The sequence below is a fragment of the Mandrillus leucophaeus genome, unplaced genomic scaffold (assembly GCF_000951045.1).
Source record: "Mandrillus leucophaeus isolate KB7577 unplaced genomic scaffold, Mleu.le_1.0 Scaffold58, whole genome shotgun sequence".
NCBI lineage: Eukaryota > Metazoa > Chordata > Mammalia > Primates > Cercopithecidae > Mandrillus > Mandrillus leucophaeus.
Window position 1 is genome coordinate 2,673,324 of NW_012106252.1, and position 22,142 is coordinate 2,695,465.

The 22,142-nt window shown below is 39.9% G+C and overlaps 1 protein-coding gene across 1 annotated transcript; it reads left to right on the top strand.

Moving 5' to 3' along the window:
- Window positions 1-13,732: 13,732 nt before the first annotated feature.
- Window positions 13,733-21,525, top strand: KRT28 (keratin 28, type I). Its single transcript, XM_011998923.1, has 8 exons — window positions 13,733-14,248; window positions 14,692-14,774; window positions 15,300-15,456; window positions 16,407-16,568; window positions 16,648-16,773; window positions 19,664-19,881; window positions 20,507-20,562; window positions 21,152-21,525. The coding sequence occupies exons 1-8, from the start codon at window positions 13,733-13,735 to the stop codon at window positions 21,292-21,294; spliced, it is 1,461 nt and encodes a 486-aa protein (XP_011854313.1). The 3' UTR covers window positions 21,295-21,525.
- The last annotated feature ends 617 nt before the right edge of the window (window positions 21,526-22,142 follow it).

Here is a 22,142-nt window from a genome sequence, read left to right on the forward strand (position 1 = left end):
GAAATGATTATATATAAATGGACATTAGTATATGATAAAGGAAGAATCTAAAACACTAAGAAAGTAAGGTTTATTCACTAAATGATAAACTATTAAACCCATAACATACATACCAGAAATAATCCAAATGAATGTTTTAAACATCCATATAAGTAGTAAAAGAAAAGCAGAAAAAATGTGTAATCACATTTTTAAATTTTGAAATAATTATAGACTCATTGGAAATTGCAAAAATAGTAGAGTCCAGTGTACTCTTGACTCACCTTCCCCAAATAGAGACATCTTCTATAGGCTAGGGTATAATATCTAAAATTTTAAAATTGGCATTGGTACATCACTGTTTAACTACAGAGCTTGCTCAGTTTTTGTTTTTCCTGACCTGCATGTGTGCGTGTGTGTCTATGCAATTGTACCCCATGTATGGTTACAATTTTTGTAACCACCACCCAAATCAAGATACAGAACCATTCCATAAGCACAAAAGAACTCCTTAATGTTACCTTTTTGTATTCACATGTATATTTCAACACTCCCTTCCCAGTTCCTGGCCCCTGGCAACTACTAATCTCCATCTCTATAGTTTTACCATTTAGAGAATGCTATGTAAGTGTAATCACACAGTAGGTAACCTTTTGAGACTGAACATCTATGTACACGTTTTTGTGTGAACATACGTTTTCATTTCTCTGGGATATATGTCCGAGCACATAATTGCTAGGTCATATGGTAGGTGCATGTTCAGTTTTGTAAGAAACTGCCAAACTGTTGTCCAGAGAAGCTGTACCACTTTATATTGCCACCAGCAATAAATGAGAGAGCCATTTTTTCTGCATCCTCACCAGTATTTGGCATTATCAGTATTTTTCTAATAGGTATGTAGTTATAGCTCACTAAAGTTTTAATTTGCATTTCCCTAATGGAAAATGATGTTGAATAGCTTTTCTTTTTTTTATTTTTTCTTTTTTTAAGACAGAGTCTTGCTCTGTCACCCAGGCTGGAGTGCAGTGGCACGATCTCGGCTCACCGCAATCTCTGCCTCCCAAGTTCAAGCGATTTTCCTGCCGCAGCCTCCTGAGTAGCTGGGATTACAGGCACGCACCACCATGCCCAGCTAATTTTTGTATTTTTAGTAGAGATGGGATCTCACCATGTTGGCCAGGCTGGTCTCGAACTCCTGACCTCAGGTGATCCACCCGCTTCAGCCTCCCAAAGTCTTGGGATTACAGGCGTGAGCCACTGCGTCTGGCCTGAATAGCTTTTCATGTGGCTATTTACCATCTGTATCTCTCTTTGGTGAAACATCTGTTCATGTATTTTGACCATTATATAGCCCATTTGTATCTCACTGTGTTCTTTTTGCTTAGGATTACTTTGGCTATTCATGATCTTCATTGGTTCCATATGAATGTTGGAATAGTTTCTTCTAATTCTGTGAAAAATTACATTGGTGATTTGATAGGAATAGCATTGAACCTGTAGATCACTGTGGGCGTATGGTCAGTTTAACAATATTGACCCAATCTCATTATTCACCCAATCCATGAGCACGGGATGTTTTTTCCATTTGTTTGTGTCATCTATTGAAAGTCACCATCAAAACAATTTTAAAAAGCCAGAAACTGGGAGAAAAATTCACAAAATACGAATCTTATAAAGGACTGCCATATAGAATATAAACATAAAAAACTACAACTCAATAACAAGAAAAAAAAACCACAAAACAATTTAAAAATGGACAAAAGATTTGAACTGATACTTTATCAAACAAGAGATACAAATGGCAAATAAGCACACAAAGAAGATGCTCGACATCATTAGTCATTAGGGAAATACACATTCTAAACATACCACTATACAACTATTAGAATGACTCAAAGAAATTTTTCTGATGGACAATACCAAGTGCAAGTAGGGATTCTGAGCAACTGGAACCCTCATAGATTGCTAGTGGGAATGCAAAATTATAGTTTGGCAGTTTCTCATCATGTTAAACATAGACTTAATATACAATCTAGCAATCTCACTCATAGACATTTATCCAAGAAAAACAAAAATATCTACATAAAGACCTACGAGGAAAATTTAGAGCAGCTTTATTCATAATCCTGAGATCTGAAAATAGCCCAGATGCCCATAAACTAGTGAATGGAAAAATATATGGTACACCCATATATGAAACGCTACAAAAGAAACAGACCACATTACATCTTGAAATTCAAAAGCACTATGCTAAGTGAAAGACACTAGACTCAGAAGGCTACATGCTATAGCTCATTGATACCACATTCAAGAAAAAGTCAAACTGGAGGGCTAAAAACAGATCAGAGGTTGTCAGAGGGCAAAGGGAGTGTGTTTACCACAAAGAGGCATAAGAGAATTTTTTGGAATGGTGGAAGTATTCTCATATTCTCTATCTTGTTTATGGTGGCCATTGTACAACTGAATTTGTTTGTCAAAATTAATAGAACTATACACCAAAAAAGGGTAAAGTTTACTGTATGCACATTAAACCTCAAAAAACCTGACTTTAAAAAAAACCGAAAATTAAAAACAGCAATTGAACATTTAGCTTTTTATTTTTCTAGTGTGGTCAGTTTCTGCCGTATTTTCAGTTCCAAGAAAATAAAGCTTGTACTCTGAGTACTAAAGAGCATGAAAATTTCTTTATGGCAAAAAAAAAAAAAAAAAAAAAGCACAGGTAAATAATTTCCTTATAATGGATTTTTTAATGAACAAATTTTATGAATCATATTCTTAATCTATAGAACCAAGGGATTAATTAAAGTTGAACCATAGCCTGCCTGTAATCACACATGTTTATATTTGTGCAGCCTGTTATTAGAAAGAAAAGATGGAGGTGTCATAACGCACAACCTTTAAAACTCCTGCTTCTCCTGGAATGTTGTTTTGGTAGTTGGTTTGGGAATGTGAATGAGTAATGTTTGGACAACTGGATTGCTTATGGTGGAGAGAGATAAAAGGAGTTGGTATGTAATCACTACTTGATGCCAAGCCAAAAGAAATGTAGAAACTCACAGCAATGTCTCCTCTCATTTAGGTGTATCCTCACCCTTCTATACTCCATGGTGATCTCCCTGTCAAGATTTTTCTCCAGTCAAAAGTCCATCTGCCACTTTCTCTTTGGAAAAAGAATGAGTAACAATCTCGCTACTGCCCATCACCCATTCCCTTTCACTGACATCTCCCCAAACCTATGTATCATTTTCTGCCTTTAAAAAATAACTGGAATTGATATAAATCAACCCAACGCCTATCATAGACCTTGGTTCACAGTATGCATTAAAATATGTATTGGTTGATCATTCACTCAGCAGTGTCAAGCTCTGTGCCAGGCAACAGGGATTCAAAATAATGAACGAAACACAATCCTTGCCTTCAAAGAACTCAGAAGTAGAAATAGATGTACCACTACACAGACATGATAGAAAGCACTACACAGAAGTAAGCCCAGGTTGCCATGGGAGCTTGACAATGCAATAGTCCTCCCTGTACAATTCAGATGATCTCTAGCAACCTATGCCTTCCAAAATGTCTACAGGTAATCTACATACACTTTCAAATTAAACTTTCTATTATTTCACTGTTTTTTCATCTGCCCTGTCAGTAGAGCTGATTACCTTCTGCAAAAATGGGGACAAAGACTACGATATCACATCTCGGCAGGAATACCATGCTTTACAGTATTTATTTGTGGAAACTGTGTTAAGAGGGGAAAAATGAAATAAGCACAATGTAATTTCCACTCTGTTCTAATTATGGAAAGCCATTTAAACAGTAATAAGACTCTCTTGTTCATAAATACTATTTAGAATTATAATTATCTCCATGTGCGGGATACTGTGTTATGTGGTAAGGACATACCAAAGTATGTCAAGAAGTAATATGGAAGAACAGTGTGACACTGTGTATGTGCACAGATCTTTGCAATTCTCAATATACTTACACCTCTATGTAGAAATCATCTTCAGAACAACCCTGGGACATATGCAGGGTCCAGAAATATGTAATGATTTCCCCAAGGTCTCATGGATAGCAGGTGGCAGAGCTAGGTCTTATATCTGGGATTTCTGATTTCAAGCCTACAGCTCCTTCCTCTATAGCAGTGATTACTAGACATTTCTTATTACAGTAAAAACACTTGAGTATGCACCCCCAAGATGTCCATATTTATTTTAAAATTATATAAAATATGTGTGTGTGTGTATATATAGATATATATACTATCAGATAGCTCAATGCACAACATGTATTTAGCACAAAGATTGTAGACCCAAATCCTTACTTTAAATAATTTTTTTGAGAACTCCAAATTTTATCAGCTGATTTCTTGTGGAATATAATACCACCATTATGATGATGATTGTATTGTATATTACCCAATAATGTGGCTGACAAAGAACTCTTAACAGAAGTGGAAGTATCAGCTCTCCCACTTTTTTGTTCTTCAATCATGCTTTCATGATTCTGTTATCTTCCAGTTGCCGTTTCTTTGCACTTATCTGTTTTGGTGGGGAGGGGGGATTCGCTCCATCAAAAGCAGCAAATACAATCCTGAAATACAAGGGACATAAACTGCAAGGTTGCAGTGCCTTGCAAGCAAATGAAGATGTCACTATCCACTTCTCTACATTGTGGAGTGACCATTCTTTTCTCAGAATATCTTTTGAGCTGATGGAGAAGAGAGATTGATGTAAAGATAAAATCAGAATCCCAGTGTCATTCTTATATTAAATATGAAAGAGTTTAGTTTAATTCTTACTTTCTAATATAAAAACTTCAATAGAAGTTCTGACAACCTCTTCCTCCCACCCAATGGGTTGCCTGCATCTCCTAAAAGTACATACTTGGAGACCAGTGCTCTGTAGTGCTCAGCCCTGCTCCTTCCTATATTTTGCCAGTAGTTCTGACTTACATTCTTTTTTTAAAGCAAATATTTTAATTCACCCCCTTTACTATTGAGAAATGAAATTCATAAGTAATATATCCTTCCAACACACAGTTTATCCCAGTATATGGAGGAGGAGCAGGGGTGGGTACTATATCACATGTATAAAACATATATTAACATATATAAAACATAAATATCACATGTATAAAACACATACTTATCATTTCTGTGTTTCATATATATATATAAAAAATATAGAAACTGGCCTGGCATGGTGGCTCATGCCTGTAATCCCAGCACTTTGGAAAGCTGAGGCGGGTGGATCACGAGATCACGAGTTCAAGACCAGCCTGGCCAACATGGTGAAACCCCGTTGCCACTAAAAATACAAAAATTAGCCAGGTGTGGTGGCACACGTCTGTAATCCCAGCTACTCAGGAGGCTGAGGCAGGAGAATTGCTTGAACCTGGGAGGTGGAGGTTTCAGTGAGCCAAGAGCACACCACTGCACTCCAGCCTGGGCGACAAGAGCAAGACTCATCTCAAAAAGAAGAAAAGAAAAAAAAAGAAAAATAAACTGTGCATGGGAAGGTTATATTATCTATGATTATAATCTATCATGTGTAGAAAGGTTAACAATAGATATAAAAGAAAAATGGAAAGTTACTTGTAATAAAATTATTTGCATTTCAATATGGAAATGTTCGAGTACAATTGTACCAGAAGATGTAATGAAGTAGTCAAATGATTGCATCTATATGCAAAATCAATGTGAATGCAAAAAGGTACCAATGAAGAGACTGATAAAACATGGGCACATCACTGACTTAAATACAATGAGTAGCAATGTTGGTGACAGGATTTTTTAAACAATTCTTGACCAAATTCTGGGCAAAATAAGCTTAAGTACAATCTTCCTTGATTTATAAGGCAATTACATTCCTGAAAAATTCAGTTACAACTTTGCAAAGAAAAAAACTTTGTGTTTTTACATAAATTAGAATTTGTTTCCAGATTCAGGTAATTATAAACAGGTTTTTCACTTTCATAAATAGCTCATGGAAAAGTCATGTGGAACACAGGACAATTCCTTGATGTCCAGCACTGTATCATGCATTTCAGTTTGTCTAGCATCCCTCCTCGACCCCAAATGCCAGCAACAACCCCTATCATGATGATGACCACATGTGCACACATTCACACATAGACACACACAGACACACACACACACACACACACACACACACTTCCAAAATATGCCCTCAGCAGCGATACCCCTTGCACAGAGATTGAGGACTAGGCTTTCATTGCTGGTGTATCAAGAGTCTCCAGAGAGGCCAGATGCAGTGGTTCACATCTGTAATCCCAGCACTTTGGGAGGCCAAGGTGGGCAGATCACATGAGGCCAGGAGTTCAAGACCAGCCTGGGCAACATAGTGAAACCCCATCTCTACTAAAAAATACAAAAATTAGCTAGACGTGGTGGCATGCACCTGTAATCCCAACTACTGAGAAGGATGAGGCATGAGAATCCCTTGAACCTGGGAGGTGGAGGTTGCATTGAGCTGAGATCGTGCCACTGTACTCCAGCCTGGGAGACAGAGCATAGGAAAAAATCTTGTCAGCATGTCCCTGGAAACACTTTGGGTAGTCCTTTTGTAAACTAGATTTTAATCTCAGCGAGGTTAGGTCTGTCTGCCTTACTCATAGGTAGCTGTAAACCCACACTTAGCACAATTCTCAACACACAAGTTGAGGCTCAATAAATATTGGTTAAGCCAGTGACAAAATCAGTGAGTCACCTACAAGTGAGTACATGGACTACAAGACCTCCCAAGGCAAATCCAGGGATGCTGGGGTTTAAAAACATGGAAAAAATAATTCATGCCATCCAGGCTCTCCCAAATGCTAGGAACTTTTCTAGCACTCCATCTTCATGACTTCCTTCATGGTAAATACCTAAATTTGGTTAAAGACTGCCCCCAATAATAGCAACTTCCCCCACAGCAGGTAATTTAGGGGCTTGAGACACTGGATCATAACCAGTGAGGACACTTCTAAGTGCAAATCTGGGTAGTGTTACTCAAATGCCTTCCAATTCACTCACTGGGGCTATTTGTTCCCCTCTTTCTAAGGGACCAAGAAAAGGACTGAAATAAACAGTAACCTATGGGAGCTTCATAAAAACTGCAAACGCTGGGGCAAAGAAAACCCTCCCCACCATGAACAGAGCAGAGGAATGATGTAGCAGAAACAGCTGTGTCCAACAACGGATGAAGTAGCTGAACTACATCAAGGGCTTGGTGCACCAGCCCTTTTCAGAACAATCATCCCCAGGACCTTGCCAGGAAGAAGGTAGGGATTTGGAGTTCCTGAGACTTTAATTCAGTGGGTGAAATACATTCATTCATTCAACAAGCATCATTGAGGCAGACAATGTGCTAGGCCATGGAGATAATAAGTTAAGACATAGCCATTCCCTGTGATACATGCCATAGTAAATGTACATGTCGGGGGCTAAGGACCATGGAAAAGGCACCATGGCATCCAAATCAGAAAGGAATGTCAGAGAAGGTTTGCTAGAAGATGTGGCTCTTGAACTGAGCCTTGGTGGATAGTAGAAATTAAATATTTTTAACAGTTGGGAAGAGCACTATAGAACAACTGAGGGCATAGTTACAAATGCTACACTGAGGTACCCAACTTCAAAACTATGATCCATAAAATATCTCTACAGAATCTTTATTTGTTTGTTGTTGTTGCTGTTTGTTTTTGAGATAAAGTCTCACTCTGTTGCCACGGCTCACTGAAGCCTCTACCTTCTGTGCTCAAGAAATCCTCCTGTCTCATCTCCCAAATGACACCACAGATGCATGTCACCATGCCTCGCTAATTTTTTGTTGTTTGTTTTTTGAGATGATAGACTCACTCTATCACCCAGGCTGGAGTGTAGTGGCATGATCTTGGCACACTACAACCTCCAACTCCCGGGTTCAGCCTCAGCCTCTCGAGTAGCTGGGATTACAGGTACACATGTGACCACCCCCAACTAATTTTTGTAGTTTTGGTAAAGACAGGGTTTTGCCATGCTGGCCAGGCTAGTCTCAAACTCCTGACCTCAAGTGATCCACTCACCTCAGCCTCCCAAAGTGCTGGGATTACAGGCATGAGCCATAGGAGCCAGCCCAGAATCTTTATTTCTGATCACCTTCGGTAGTAGGGTATTGATGGTTGATGATATAATCCCAGAAGACAGCACAACACAGTGAAAAAACCACAGCTGCAAATGCTAGCACCATCACTCACCATTTGGAAACAATCCATTTCTTTGCCTTTTCTAGCTTCTAGAAGCCACATGCATGTCTTGTCTCATGGCCCCATCCTTCATCTTCAAAGCCAGCAGCGTAGCATCTTCCAATCTCTGTCTCTGCTTCCATTGTCCCATTGCCTTTTCTGATTCTGACACTCCTTACTCCTTCTAAGGACCCTTATGATTATATTGGGTCCACCCAGATAATCCAGGATAATCTTCCCATCTTAACATCTGTAATTTAATCACGTCTGTAACGTTTCTTTTGCCATGGAAGGTAATGTATTCACAGGTTCTGGGGGGTTACGACGTGGACATCTTTGGTAGGGGCATTATTTTGCCTGTCTCAAGAATCATCTTTAATTCTTCTCTCTTTCTGTCCTCCCCATCCTTACCACAGCTATTTAGTACCAGGTGCAATAAAGACATTCTCCAAAATTATCCCAATTCCATCCACTTCTATCTTAACTACCCTGGCTCATCTGAATTACTGTAACTGGCTTTGTAATGGTTTCCCCACACACACTCTCACTCCCCTCCCATCCATTCTCCATCACTCCTCTACTTAAACTTCTCAATGGCTTCCCTTTATGCTTGGGTTCAAATTCAAAATCCCTAGCCTGGTCCAATAAATCTCTTCATGGGCCGCCCTCTGCAGTCCTGTCTCCCTGCACACTCACCACCAGCAATACTGGTTTTCTTCCAGGTCCTTGACGGCACCATACCCTTCCCTTCTCAAGCTAAAAGAAAAAAAAAATTATTTGTATTTTCTTCCCCTCCCAAAATGCCTCTTCGCCCACCCCCTACTCCCTTGCCTAGCAATCTCTTTCTCGTCTTTCCAGTATCAGCTTAATGTCATTTCTTCAAAAGAATTGCCTTAATCTAAACTAGGTCCTCACCTAATAGCTTCCTGTTCCTTCCTTCCTTAATTTTTAACACGATTTATAATTTTATGCTTATTTGCTTAAAGCTCAACTCCCCAATAAACAATAAGTTCCATGAGAGTTGAGAAGGCATCTATTTTCTTCCCCTTGGTACGACCTGCCACTAACGCAATGCCTGGCACATAATAGGTGTTCATTGGATCCAAAAAAAAAAAAGTGTTGGGCACTAGGCTTAGAACCTGGGTGACAAAATAATCTGCACAGCAAACCCCTGTGATACAAGTTTACCTATATAACAAACCTGCACATGTATCCCTGAACCTAAAATAAACGTTTTAAAAAATAGGTACTCGTTAAATTTTTCTTGACTGAACAAATGAGTGAATGAATGAATGACACCTGATAGCAGAACTGTGGCCAAAATTTTATTTTGCTATTAATTCGAAATTCTGCAAAGAATTTGTAAGAAGACAAAGACATTAAAGACAGATTTTGCATTGTTTGGTTTTCATTTCTCTACCCAACCTTAAGATAATTATGTACTGAAAGGACCACCGCACTGAGATGCAAGGTGCGTTCTGGGCCTTGTCCATCCAGTTTCACACTGTGTATCCTTGAACTGTTCCTCTGTTTCCTTATCTTTAAAACAGGGAAAGGAAACCTCTCTCTTCCTAATTCCCAGCTTCATTGTAAGGTTCAAATGAGATCATATACAAGAAATCCCTTTGGAAGCTGTAAAGCAGCATATCAATGTAAGGCCATCATGTCTTTGTACTAATCACACTCTGTAACTTCACAAAAATAAATGCTGAAGCTGCTTGTTTGCAGAGGTTTAATCGTTTCCACCTGAGGACAGCAGGGACCCAGGCTGGAGAGGAGGTTCCGCCCCTGCGCGGTGAGATCCATATGTAGACGAGCCCTGCCCCCTGGTGGAATGAGATGGGGTGAGTGTGGCTGGCAACGTGGGATGGCCGGGGTCCTAAGGACAGATGCTGGCTGAAAAGGAGAATCCACTTATTTAAGCATATACTTTTTAAAGAAATAGTTTGTCATTTTTTCTTTTTGTTGTTTTCATTTGTTTTTAAATTAACAAATTAAAATTGTATATATTTATGTTGTACAACATGATGTTTTAAAATATGTGTACTTTTTAAAGAAAACAAAAAAACCCAGCATGATGTTGTAAAATACGTATACATTTTTAAAGAAAAAAAAACCCAGCTTTCTTTTGATGAAGAAAAGTTTTTAAAAAAGACAAAAAATGTGTACATTGTGGAATGGCTCAAAGTAATTAACACATGCATTACGCCATATCTGTATCATTTTTTGTGGTGAAAACACTTAAAATCTACTCTCTTAGCAATTTTCAAGTACGCAATGCATTGTTGTTTCTTTTCTTGTTGTAAAATGGCCTTTGGAAACATTTTATTTACTTATAAAGGATGCAGACACGTTTCACCAATGACTTGTCTAATTATTATTTGGAGTTTAGTGATAAATGAGAGATTTACAATTCTTTATATATTTTGATATTCTAATTCATTATATTTAAATCTCAACAATTCAGTTAGAATCATTTTACAACTCATGCATGTTAAGACTATAGATGGTGTGTACTAGAAAATTTCAGCTTATATATTTCCCTATATGTTATGTGCATTTTATTTAACTTTGTTATACTGTGAATATTGTGTACATACTGGACAAATGAGTCCTAATTTTGTAATATCTAGTCTCCAGATATTAAAGAGGTTGCCAATGTTTAAAAAATAGACTACAAATGGGAACATATAAAGTATTTGTATGAGCATGCATCATAGAGTAATTATTTATGTCTAAATATGTTCATGGTGCCAGAATACCAAGGTCAACTTGAACATACGCCAGGTTTTCACCTGGCCTATCCCTCACGACTCTGAGCAAATTGTTCAACATTTCTGGGTCTCAGTTGCCCTCAACTGCCAAATAAGGGGCTGAATTAGGTGATGTCTAAGGCTCTTTGCAACTCTAAAAATATCCTACAACTTTGTCCAGAAAATGCATCTTAGAGGCCACACGCGAGCCGCCCTCAGCACCAGCTAATTAGGCTCCAGACTGCTTAGGCCAAGGCACTTCCCGGAGACTACCCCTGACTATTCTGGTGGCAAAACAATTTTATACTTGTCATCACTCCCTGAACCGAGTCAAATCCAACCGAGTGGACTCAAAACCAGTCACATCCAACCAAGTGCCTCCTGTCCCTTGTCCCTCCTTTTTCCTGCCCTGCCAACCCTCTTCATCCCCACTCTCTATAGCCATGGCCTCAAGAGGAAGGAGGCCTCTCCTTGCACACCTCTCCTTCTGTTCCAGCCTGATATCCCAGCCCTCCACATTCACACACCCAGTAAGGAACAACAACAACAGTAATAATAATGGCTGCCATTCATTGACAGTTTTCCATTTGCCAGGCACCGCACTAAGCATAATCTCATTTAGTTTTTCAACAGGTTTATGAGGTGGAAACTCTTTTTATCCATATTTTGACAATTACATGAACATTTTCTGCAGACCTCTCTGCAAAATAGTTCAATTGAAATGATTTTTTAACAGCATTAACCACTTTCTGGTGAATTGCCCTAACAACTTTTTCTATCAGAAACGTATCCTTCATCCTCCATCTGCATTCCCATCTCTCTCCCCTTCCTCTCATTTTCTCCCACGTCTTTTCCTCTCCATCCACCTTCTTCACCTCCATCTCCTCTTCTGCTCCCACTTCCACACACCTAACATAAGGACTTCAAGGCAGAGTCTGTGTTCTCTAGATTCCCAATGCCACATCTAGCTTTGTGCCACTTAATTCTTATGCTAAGACTCCTCTTTTGAGGCAAATGCCATTCAATGGCCCCTCACCACACACACTCCCCTCTGCCTCATTGTCCAAAAACCTTGACACTGGCTCACAGCCCACTTCCCTCTCGTCTCCTGCCATCATGAGAAAGTTCATGCCTTTATAGATGGTCCATTTAACGTCATAGACAGATAGTTCCTGACCTCCTACTCTCTTGCCTTTCAGGTCCAATCCACTTCTGACTTCTTGTTCCAGTGACTGTTGGTCCAGTCCCATGACTACTCTCTGGACTTTGGTGACACCTGGAGTTGTGCTTACTTTAAAATTCTAAATTCTGGTTTCCACTATCCAACTTCAGCCTGTCATCCTTCACCTTTATCAATCTCCCCCTCACACTCTGCCTGCTCCATGACCCCATAAGGATGCCCAATGACTCACCCTCTGCCCTTTTCTTCAGTCCATCTGTCCCTCTGGTTTTGCTTTCTTCTTGCTATATGATCATAGAGTCAATCGCCTCAACCGTTTTCTCAAGAACACCAGAAACTTCTTTGCCACTGTTTCCTTCTTCTGGACCTGTCTTCAAATCCCAAAACCCACATCAGTCTGATCATCATCCTTTCTATTCCTGCACCAGGATTACTTCCAAACATGCAGTTGAACGTCATTACGAATGAGAGCTGGACCTCCAATTTTCTTTTACTCATTGCTAGTCAAGTATTTTTCCAGTTCAGTGTACATATTCTAAACAGTCATTCTTTCTATTAGCCACCTTCATCTGGAACATTCTAGCAACCCCTCAAATCCAGTTGGTCCAAACCTAAACTCAGTGTCTTCCTCCTCCTCTATTCCCCATCTCAGTGAATATTATGAATTCCCAGAATCTAAAATTAATTACCTAAGAGTTATCCCCAATTCTGCCTTATTCCCTACTCTCCAAATTCAATCATATTACCATATGCTCTCAAAGCCATCTTCTCTGCATCCCCACTGCCTTCATTCTTCTCACCTGGACCATTGTTCCAACCTTGCAATTGTCCACCTTGTTTCATTTCAACATGATCATGTTGCCCTCTGCTTTTTACTTAGAATTCATTACAAACTCTTTAGACCAGCACAGAAGACTAACCATGAGCCAGCCCCTGTCTGAACCTGGCAATAGATTTCTTAAAGATGGTAATCGTGCATTTTTCATTTCTGCATTTAGTTAACACTATGTCTTTCATTTTAGCACTTAGCATAGAGCACCAGACATCATAACCATGCTATTTTAAACAAAATAACAGGTCAATATTTGTGTCATTGTCCAAGATAATAAACAGATGTTACAATTATGGTAGGAACAGAGATGTTGCTAGTCTGTTTTCCAAATAACACATTTTTTCTGGTGGGATAAAATATTTGTTTCTGTAGTTAGCAGTCCTTTATACCCCTCAGTGGTAATTGAGACCCTACTGTACCTCACAGAACTCTATCATAATCTTACTTAACTTTATAAAAACTTTGATAATACCTGGCGCCAGATAATGATAGTACATGCCTAGGGTCTAGATGAAAGTAAAGGATTACTCACTCAAAATTAGAAGTTAAATTAATAAACTTAATATAGAACAAACCCTATTATATTTAAGATAACAAATAGCCCAAAGCAACACCTAGGGATGTTAGACATCAATTATTTTTAAAATCACTCAATTATACATAATTTTATGCTAATCTAAGTATGCCATTTTTCTTTTGGCATCTATAACTCAAATAGGAACGCCCCAGTAATTGTATATAAAAGCCCAAAGAAATCATCAGTGCATGGTATTTTGTTCTCCTGGGACATTACAGTTTCACACAGACAAGGTGAACATTTCTCAAAACACCATGTCTCTCCGATTTTCTAATGGCTCCAGACATGTTTGCTTAAGGTCTGGAGCTGGATCTGTCAGACCACCCAATGGAGGTGCAGGCTTTGCGGGCAGCAGTGCATGTGGCAGCTCTGTTGCTGGAAGCGAATTTTCCTGTGCCTTGGGAGGGGGCTTGGGCAGCGTTCCTGGTGGGAGCCATGCTGGTGGTGCCCTTGGAAATGCTGCTTGTATTGGCTTTGCTGGAAGCGAAGGGGGACTCCTCTCTGGAAATGAGAAGGTGACCATGCAAAATCTTAATGACCGCTTGGCATCCTACCTGGATAACGTGCGAGCTCTGGAGGAGGCAAATGCTGAATTAGAGAGAAAAATCAAGGGTTGGTATGAAAAATACGGACCCGGATCTTGCCGTGGACTTGATCATGACTATAGCAGATATCACCTAACAATTGAGGATCTTAAGAATAAGGTGAGAAATCACAGATTTGGAACTATCCCAAGTATTTAAAACTAAGAAATACCTAGCAAAAGACATACAATAAGAAATGTTTTGTGACTGTTATCTGTAACTTGTATTTATTTATTTAAACAATTCTTCCTATTATTCAAAAATGGGCCCTTTGATTCATGAGTTTTAATGTAGTTAAAATGCTATTAGTTCCATTGTTTATGTTGAAGTACATTCATAGACATATGAATAAAAAAGTATTGTAGTTCTAAAGTTAGGCGAATACATGAGAATAAATAAAACCATGTCTTTAATTTTTAAAAGTTACATTTGAAACATTTTGATTATTACATAAGGAGGTGAGATTTTTATGCAAAACCTTGAGTACCTTTTTCATTTCCTGAAATAATGAATTACGTAAAAGCATACTTACTTGTTGTGTTCTCTGTTTTGGTTTATTCTAGATTATCTCCTCCACTACCACTAATGCTAATGTCATTCTGCAGATTGATAATGCCAGACTGGCTGCTGACGATTTCAGGCTAAAGTAAGTGACAGAAAAAATCCTGCTCTAGAAAAAAGTTTCTATTTATTTAATTCGTTAAATAAAATTTCAATTTCATCCCAAGTAGAATGAACTATCAACTAAAAGATAAAAGGAAGCAAAGGATTTGTATTATAATGTTACAATCAACTTATACATAGTTATTATATTCCTGGGACAAAATATCAATATATTTCTCTGCCTGCCTAGAATACTGCCAAGCACAAAGTCGATGCTCAGTAAATCATTAGTCAACTAAGGAAAAACATTAACTAAAATAAAATTCCAAAACGGTGTATTTTTATTTAACTAGGTTATGCTATTGGAATTTGTGTGATGAAATAACAGCCAATTATCCAGTACAGAATTGGGTGGGGGTAATGGAGGAGGGCTTTCTTCATATATTTTTATACTACTTAGAGTCCGAATTCAATTTCTAATTTTCAGTTTAAAGCAATTGGGATTGAATATTTCTGTTTCTTGAGGTAGTCTTACTGGCACTGAAATTCACTTAAATGCCCCCCCAAGGTATGAAAATGAGCTCACCCTTCACCAAAACGTAGAGGCTGACATCAACGGATTACGGCGAGTCCTGGACGAGCTGACACTCTGCAGGACTGACCAGGAGCTGCAATATGAGTCTCTGAGTGAGGAGATGACATATCTCAAGAAGAACCATGAAGAGGTAGGAGAAGCTTTACCTGTAGTCCAATCACAATTCTGTACATTTTAAACTGGGCAGGGGTTGGGGGTTAAAAATCGCAATAGTAATTCAGGTTAATTGTTAACATTTGCCAATGGATATAGACAGATTAGTCTAATAATACTACCTACTACGAGGGAATGTTAAAAGGCTTCAGTGAGTTAATACATGTCACACGCTCAGAACAGTGCCTGGCATATAGTAATCACTCAGTAAATGACAGCGGTCATCCCTAGGACGAATGCCTATGAGGGCCAGGATTTCAGGATTTTTTCCACTGTTCTATTCCCATCAACCTGACATTTAGTCAGTAACCATATGTTGAGTAACTCTCTGGTCTTTAAATTCCTTTCTCATTTAAAAGAATAACTAACCTCTCTTGGGGTGCTATGACTGCTTTTGGTGATGGTGGTGATTTTAATTAACAGGTCCCTAATTTTTTTTGTTGTTTGTTTTCTTTTGTTTTGAGACAGAGTCCCACTCCGTCGCCAGGCTGGAGTGCAGTGGCGCAATCTCGGCTCACTGTAACCTCCACCTGCCAGGTTCAAGCAATTCTCCTGCCTCAGCCTCTGGAGTAGCTGGGACTACAGGCGCACACCATCACGCCTGGCTAATTTTTGCATTTGTAGTAGAGAAGGGTTTTCGCCATGTTAGCCAGGCTGGTCTGGAACTCTTGACTTCAAGTGATCCGCCCGCCTCAGCCTCCCAAAGTGCTGGGATTACAGGAGTGAGCCACCGCGCCCAGCCAACAGGTCACTAATTAAATAGATGATTGGCATGAATATGGACCGAATATGTCAATTAAAAAATTGTGTGCCATAAATTATACACCTGACCACAAACTTTGAGACATAAAGTAACACGTTTGAAAACTTCTCAGACTGAGTGTGAACCTGCAATGCCCCTAAAACCACGCTCTTGCTTCCCTCCAGGAGATGAAGGCTTTGCAGTGCGCGGCTGGGGGCAACGTGAACGTGGAGATGAACGCGGCCCCCGGGGTAGACCTCACGGTTTTGTTGAACAACATGCGAGCGGAGTACGAAGCCCTTGCAGAGCAGAACCGCAAGGACGCGGAAGCCTGGTTCAATGAGAAGGTGAGGTGGGCCCCCTCCCTGTGCCCACACCTCCCGGGCGGGTGGGGACTCCGTGTGACCCTTTTACCCGGTCCTGCAGAGCGCCTCGCTGCAGCAGCAGATCTCCCACGACGCAGGCGCAGCCACCTCCGCCCGGAGCCAGCTCACCGAGATGAGGCGCACCCTGCAGACTCTGGAGATCCAGCTGCAGTCCCTAATGGCCACGGTAGGTGACGGCAAAGTTCAGCCTGGATCCTGTGATTCTAGAAAGCCTCCGAGAAGCACCTCCCTCTGCCCTTCCCTCTTTTTTCTATTACACCTTTGCCTGCAAATACTTAGCAGAGAGTGGAGGAGAGCAGGAAAAACAGATCGGTAGACCCTCAAAATAGAGCTTTTTCTTCCTCCTTGACATCACTGGGGGTTTCCTTCCTGCCTGATGCTTAATGCTCATTTCATGAAAATAGACATTTCACATAGATCCTTTCTCAGGGTAATTCAGTTTAGGCCCGCAGAACAAACAGTAGCAGTATTGCTCCACCTGAAAATTAGCCACAGGTCTATGATCAGGGGCGTGGGGCTAGTGCCACACAGGGCAGGGAGCTAGTATCACACCAGCATCTCCTGATACTGATGAAGCCATATTAGAAGCCACATGTGGTTTCGCCAGGCAGAGGAAGAGAGGGTACACACCTGAATGCCACATGGGCACTGTCAGGCTCTTCATCGCCACAGAGTCCAGGGTGGAGGTCAGATCCTGGAGGGCACACCTGGGAGCCAAGCCTTCAGCCATTTGGGCACATACCACCAGCTCCTGGCTTACTTCAAACATCAGCTTGGAGTCAAAATGGATTAAAGCCAGCCAGGATTAAAAATGGCTTCCCTTCTAGAGTGTGAGCTGGCAGTGCTCAAAAGGCTTGACTTTGAGAATTACGGCATGCACGTGGCCTAAGGACTCCCTTCGTCATAAGAGGTTTCGTGCCCCCTGAGGACACCAGGCTGTATGTAACACAAAGAATAGAGCAGCTATTACCCAAGTGAGTGCAGTGAGCCAAGAAGGAAAAGATGACTCAAAACATTGGGAGACTCTTGATTTAGCCGCCCTCTAAAGGTGTGTGCTTTCTCCCTATGTCGGATTTAGATGGGAGACTTGTTTTTACACTGACTGGCCCCTAACTTAACCAGGATGGCCCTCTTCTCCTCTCCCTCATCACTGCTGCTAGCGGGTACCCTAGACCCCCCTGCCACTGTGGGCTCCTGGAGCCTTCGTTTCTTCTCCATTTCCCTTCTTCCCTGAACTAGATCCCCGAGGACTCTGTTCCTGGTGCAGGAGCTGTGTGAGTGAATCCTCCCTCTATTTCTGAGCTACATTGATGGAAATACATTTTCGAGTCCCCAGACCAGAATTGTGAGCATTTTCACATAAAAACAAGGATGTTATAAAGTAGTTAGAGTCTGTGCAGCCAGTGGTACTATAATTTGGGCTCATAGGATAATCCACACACAAAAAGCCCACTTAACACAGGACACAGCTGAATTCTAGAATAATGGGAGCATGGTACCTAACTTACACCCCTGAGGCCCTGTTGTCTTATGATGAATTCTAAGCTCAATCTCCTACAGCTAGAACACGAGTCATTGGCAAGTTGAGAGTTGTCTAAATACATAAATGTTCACGTTTGCTTCCTGTGATGTACAAACTTTCAAGTTCATCCTGTTCTCCTCCCTCTTTGACAAGCCAGCCTTCACAGTGGAAGACTGTGAAGTAGAGATGCTGTCCCCTCTGACTTATGAGTGTATTAGCAATCATAAAAAGGAATACCCTAGGAGGACGCATTACCAGGGATATTAAAGTTTTGAGCTGCCGAGCACACACCTCACTGGCGTCTTGCTACCTGATGCCTCACTCTCCCCATTACCATCCTGATCTCCTTCCACTTAGGTGCTCCTGGAGAGCCCAGCACCCTCTATGTAACACACCTGTTTGCCTAAGTCAGTAGCTCTAAGTCAGTGTTAGGTTCTCAGCCCATTAGATCCAATGTCTGCCTGTGATGACAAATATTGTGTAATTCCCTCTTTGCAATGCTAGAATGAAGTCACTAGGTAATAGATTTAGAAATACACAAAATTATTTTTTAAAGTATAATACCATAAATGCAATAAAAAGGCAAGTATTTTAAGATAAAATGAATTTACTAGGTAAATACATGGGCCCGACTACTCTAGAAAATGTAATGAAATAGGCAGAACCTTGCATCTTCTCTTAATAAATCTTTCATTTTCAACCACGTAAGATCAGAAGTTCCTCCACACAAGAAAAGGGAAATGAAAGAGTGGAAGTTGGGGTGGACACTTGGATAATGACTAATATCAAGAGAAGTAATACTTGCCCAGACATATTTATCTATAATAAAGGAAAGAGGAAAATTACCTTCATTAAAGTAGGGAGCAGATGCCAAGACAAATTACAGACTGTAGAAGTAGCAAAGAGGAAGTATGATATTCGTAAGAGTAGTGTTGAAATAATGACCTGTATTGTGTTATGAGATATAGCTCTTGCCTTGAAATCTCACATCTGTTAAGGCACTCATTCAGTCTCAGGTACCTTAATAAAAGACCTTTGATAGAGGCCAGAAAATCAAAGATGGATTAGAAAAAAAAAAAAAAAGCAGTAGCACAAAAGGCCGTGGAACACTGGCAGGGTGGATCTGTGGGGACAGTAGCAGAGTAACACGGAAACAACAGGTAACTCAGAAATAAATATATAATTTCAAAATACAAGTGTTCCCATACCGAGTTTTTATTCTGCAATCCTTAAAAGGTGCTTTAATATATCAGTCGGTGTTAGTAGAAATATAACCTGTATGTCACCTATGTCCAGTGGAACATCAAAAGTCTTGTGGGAAAAGGGCCATTTATCCCACATTGGGATCCCACGTCCATCATGCCTGGCCCTCACTTCATAAATGCCAGCCTCCTTTCTTTCCCATTTGATTGTGACATGCCTCGCAAATTTCCACAACTGCCTAGGAAGCAATCCTGCTGGTTTCTGAGAAACACTGTTCTACTGGTCCTCAGAGTGTTTTCATCCCTTGCCATGGCTTCTTTGATATCCTCAGAAACACTCCCTGGAGGGCTCCTTGACGGAGACCGAGAGCAACTACTGTGCGCAGCTGGCGCAGATCCAGGCTCAGATCGGGGCCCTGGAGGAGCAGCTGCACCAGGTCAGAACCGAGACCGAGGGCCAGAAGCTGGAGTATGAGCAGCTCCTCGACGTTAAGGTCCACTTGGAAAAAGAAATTGAGACCTACTGCCGCCTGATAGATGGAGACGGAAAGTAAGTAAAGTCATTTGAAAATCCAGTTTTTACTTCTTTTAAGCTACAAACATGGGCTGCCCATTAGCCTTCCATACTTCCAAGCCCTTTCTTTTTCATTCCCACTGCAGAAAAGCATGTCCATCTCTTGCTTTTTCCAAAGAGAGTCATCTCTTCCAAATCTTGTACGTCACAGTGTTCTCCTCTGCCTTAGATGACTGGAACTGTTCCTGTAGCCATTTCCATCTGTTGTCCATGTTAATCACTGTGGGTTTCAAGATTCTCTCCACCTCTCACTAGCAGGCTTTATCCTTCTTTCAGTGCATACCTAATATCACTGCTGCCCTGAAATAAATGTACTCTGAACAAACCACCTGGATCCATATATATGTATGTATGTCCTTAAGTTTTAAATTTTTGGGTGTAAAAAAAAAATCAGATGGAAACAAGATTTATTTATACTCTCTCTTTAGATAACATTTAATTACTTTCAACTCCTACTCATAAAAATCTTAAGAGTTTCCTCTATAGAAAACTAAGACCTGTTTTTGGCATACAAATTTCACTTGAGTTCATTGAGCCAATGAATATTTCTTAACTGATAGTAAGCAGAAATATAAAAGAATAAATTATATTTCTTTTACAGTTCATGCTCCAAATCAAAGGGCTTTGGATCAGGAAGCTCTGGGAATTCATCTAAAGGTAATAAAATCTAGTTCTACTTTTTTTTTTTTTTTTTTTTTTTTTTGAGACAGAGTCTCGTTCTGTTGCCCAGGCTGGAGGGCAATGGTGCGAACTCAGCTCACTGCAACCTCCACCTCCTGGGTTCAAGTGATTCTCCTGCCTTAGCCTCCTGAGCAGCTGGGATTACAAGCACCCACCACCATGCCCGGCTAGTTTTTTATATTTTTAATAGAGACAGAGTTTCACCATGTTGGCCAGGCTGGTCTCAAACTCCTGACCTCAAGTGATCTGCCCACCTTGGCCTCCCAAAGTGCTAGGATTACAGGCGTGAGCCTCCACACCAGCCCTCTAGTTCTATTTCTATCAGAGCAATACTTTTACGTTAATGGCAGTCACACACTACAACCGTAGTCAATATTTAAGTAACTTTAACTAAACTGTTCTGAATGGGAAGTATTAAGTGCCTAAAACTATCCCAAGCTATTATTATAAATATACACTTACTCCCTCAATCAAAAATATGCATAATATATTATATTGAACTAGCAGTGGAATTGTCACGTAATCTTTTTGGTTGAATATATGTATTCTTATGTTTTATTTCTAGATTTATCCAAAACCACACTGGTAAAGACAGTGGTTGAAGAGATAGATCAGCGTGGTAAAGTTCTTTCATCAAGGATTCACTCCATTGAAGAAAAGACATCTAAAATGACCAATGGCAAGACAGAACAAAGGGTTCCTTTCTAGCTGTCATTTTAGATAAAAGAATAATTTGGGAAAGGATCCTATACAATTGTGTTATTCTAAATATCAGAGAGAATATACACACTTTTTACTTTTAAAGATAAGTTACTTAGCAAAAATATCTGTTTTCTTAGTTTTACAGGATGTTGGGTGTTTGTTTCCAATAAATAAAAAAGTTGATGTGCATTCATTTCCATTCACTGATGACTAATAAATAATTATTTGTGATTTTTTTCTCTGTCTAATTCATAGAGAAACATTTGTGGAATATATTTTAATTGCCTTTCACTGTTCTTTTAAATAATAGTCAATACCGCCACATGGCATTTGAATATTAAACATTCACTAGGCATAATCTTTAAATCACACCATGTCTATGTGGGCAAATAATCAAAAAATTCAGAAATTCTCCTGTGACTGAAAAGTCTCACCACTAGATGACGCATTCCTGGTATTTTACCAAGAGCCTCTCTCAAACTCTTCTTTTCACAATACCCAGGATATCATTCCTCGTCTAAACAGGATAATCTCCAGAAAACTCCACAGCAATACGGCTTGTGTCAGTGACACTTTTCCTAGAACAGGGATCAGAAGCTTTTTTTGTGAAGACTCAGATAGTAAATATTTTAGGCATGGCAGGCCATACAGTCTCTATTTCAACTACAAACCTCAGCCATAGGCAATAAATGAATGAATGAACATGACTGTGTTCCAACAACAAAACTTAATTTATTAATGCTGAAATTTGAACTGTAAATATTTTTACCTGTCATGGAATATTATTCTTAACTTTTTTTCAACCATTTAAAAATGTAAAACCATTCCTAGCTCACAGTCTGTACAAAAACACA

Excerpts from the sequence above, each read along its gene's own strand:
- KRT28 (XM_011998923.1), top strand. The coding sequence starts at position 13,733 with ATGGTATTTTGTTCTCCTGGGACATTACAGTTTCACACAGACAAGGTG. Across the intron at positions 14,249-14,691 it reads TTGAGGATCTTAAGAATAAG|ATTATCTCCTCCACTACCAC; the intron begins GTGAGAAATCAC and ends GGTTTATTCTAG. Across the intron at positions 19,882-20,506 it reads CTGATAGATGGAGACGGAAA|TTCATGCTCCAAATCAAAGG; the intron begins GTAAGTAAAGTC and ends TTTCTTTTACAG.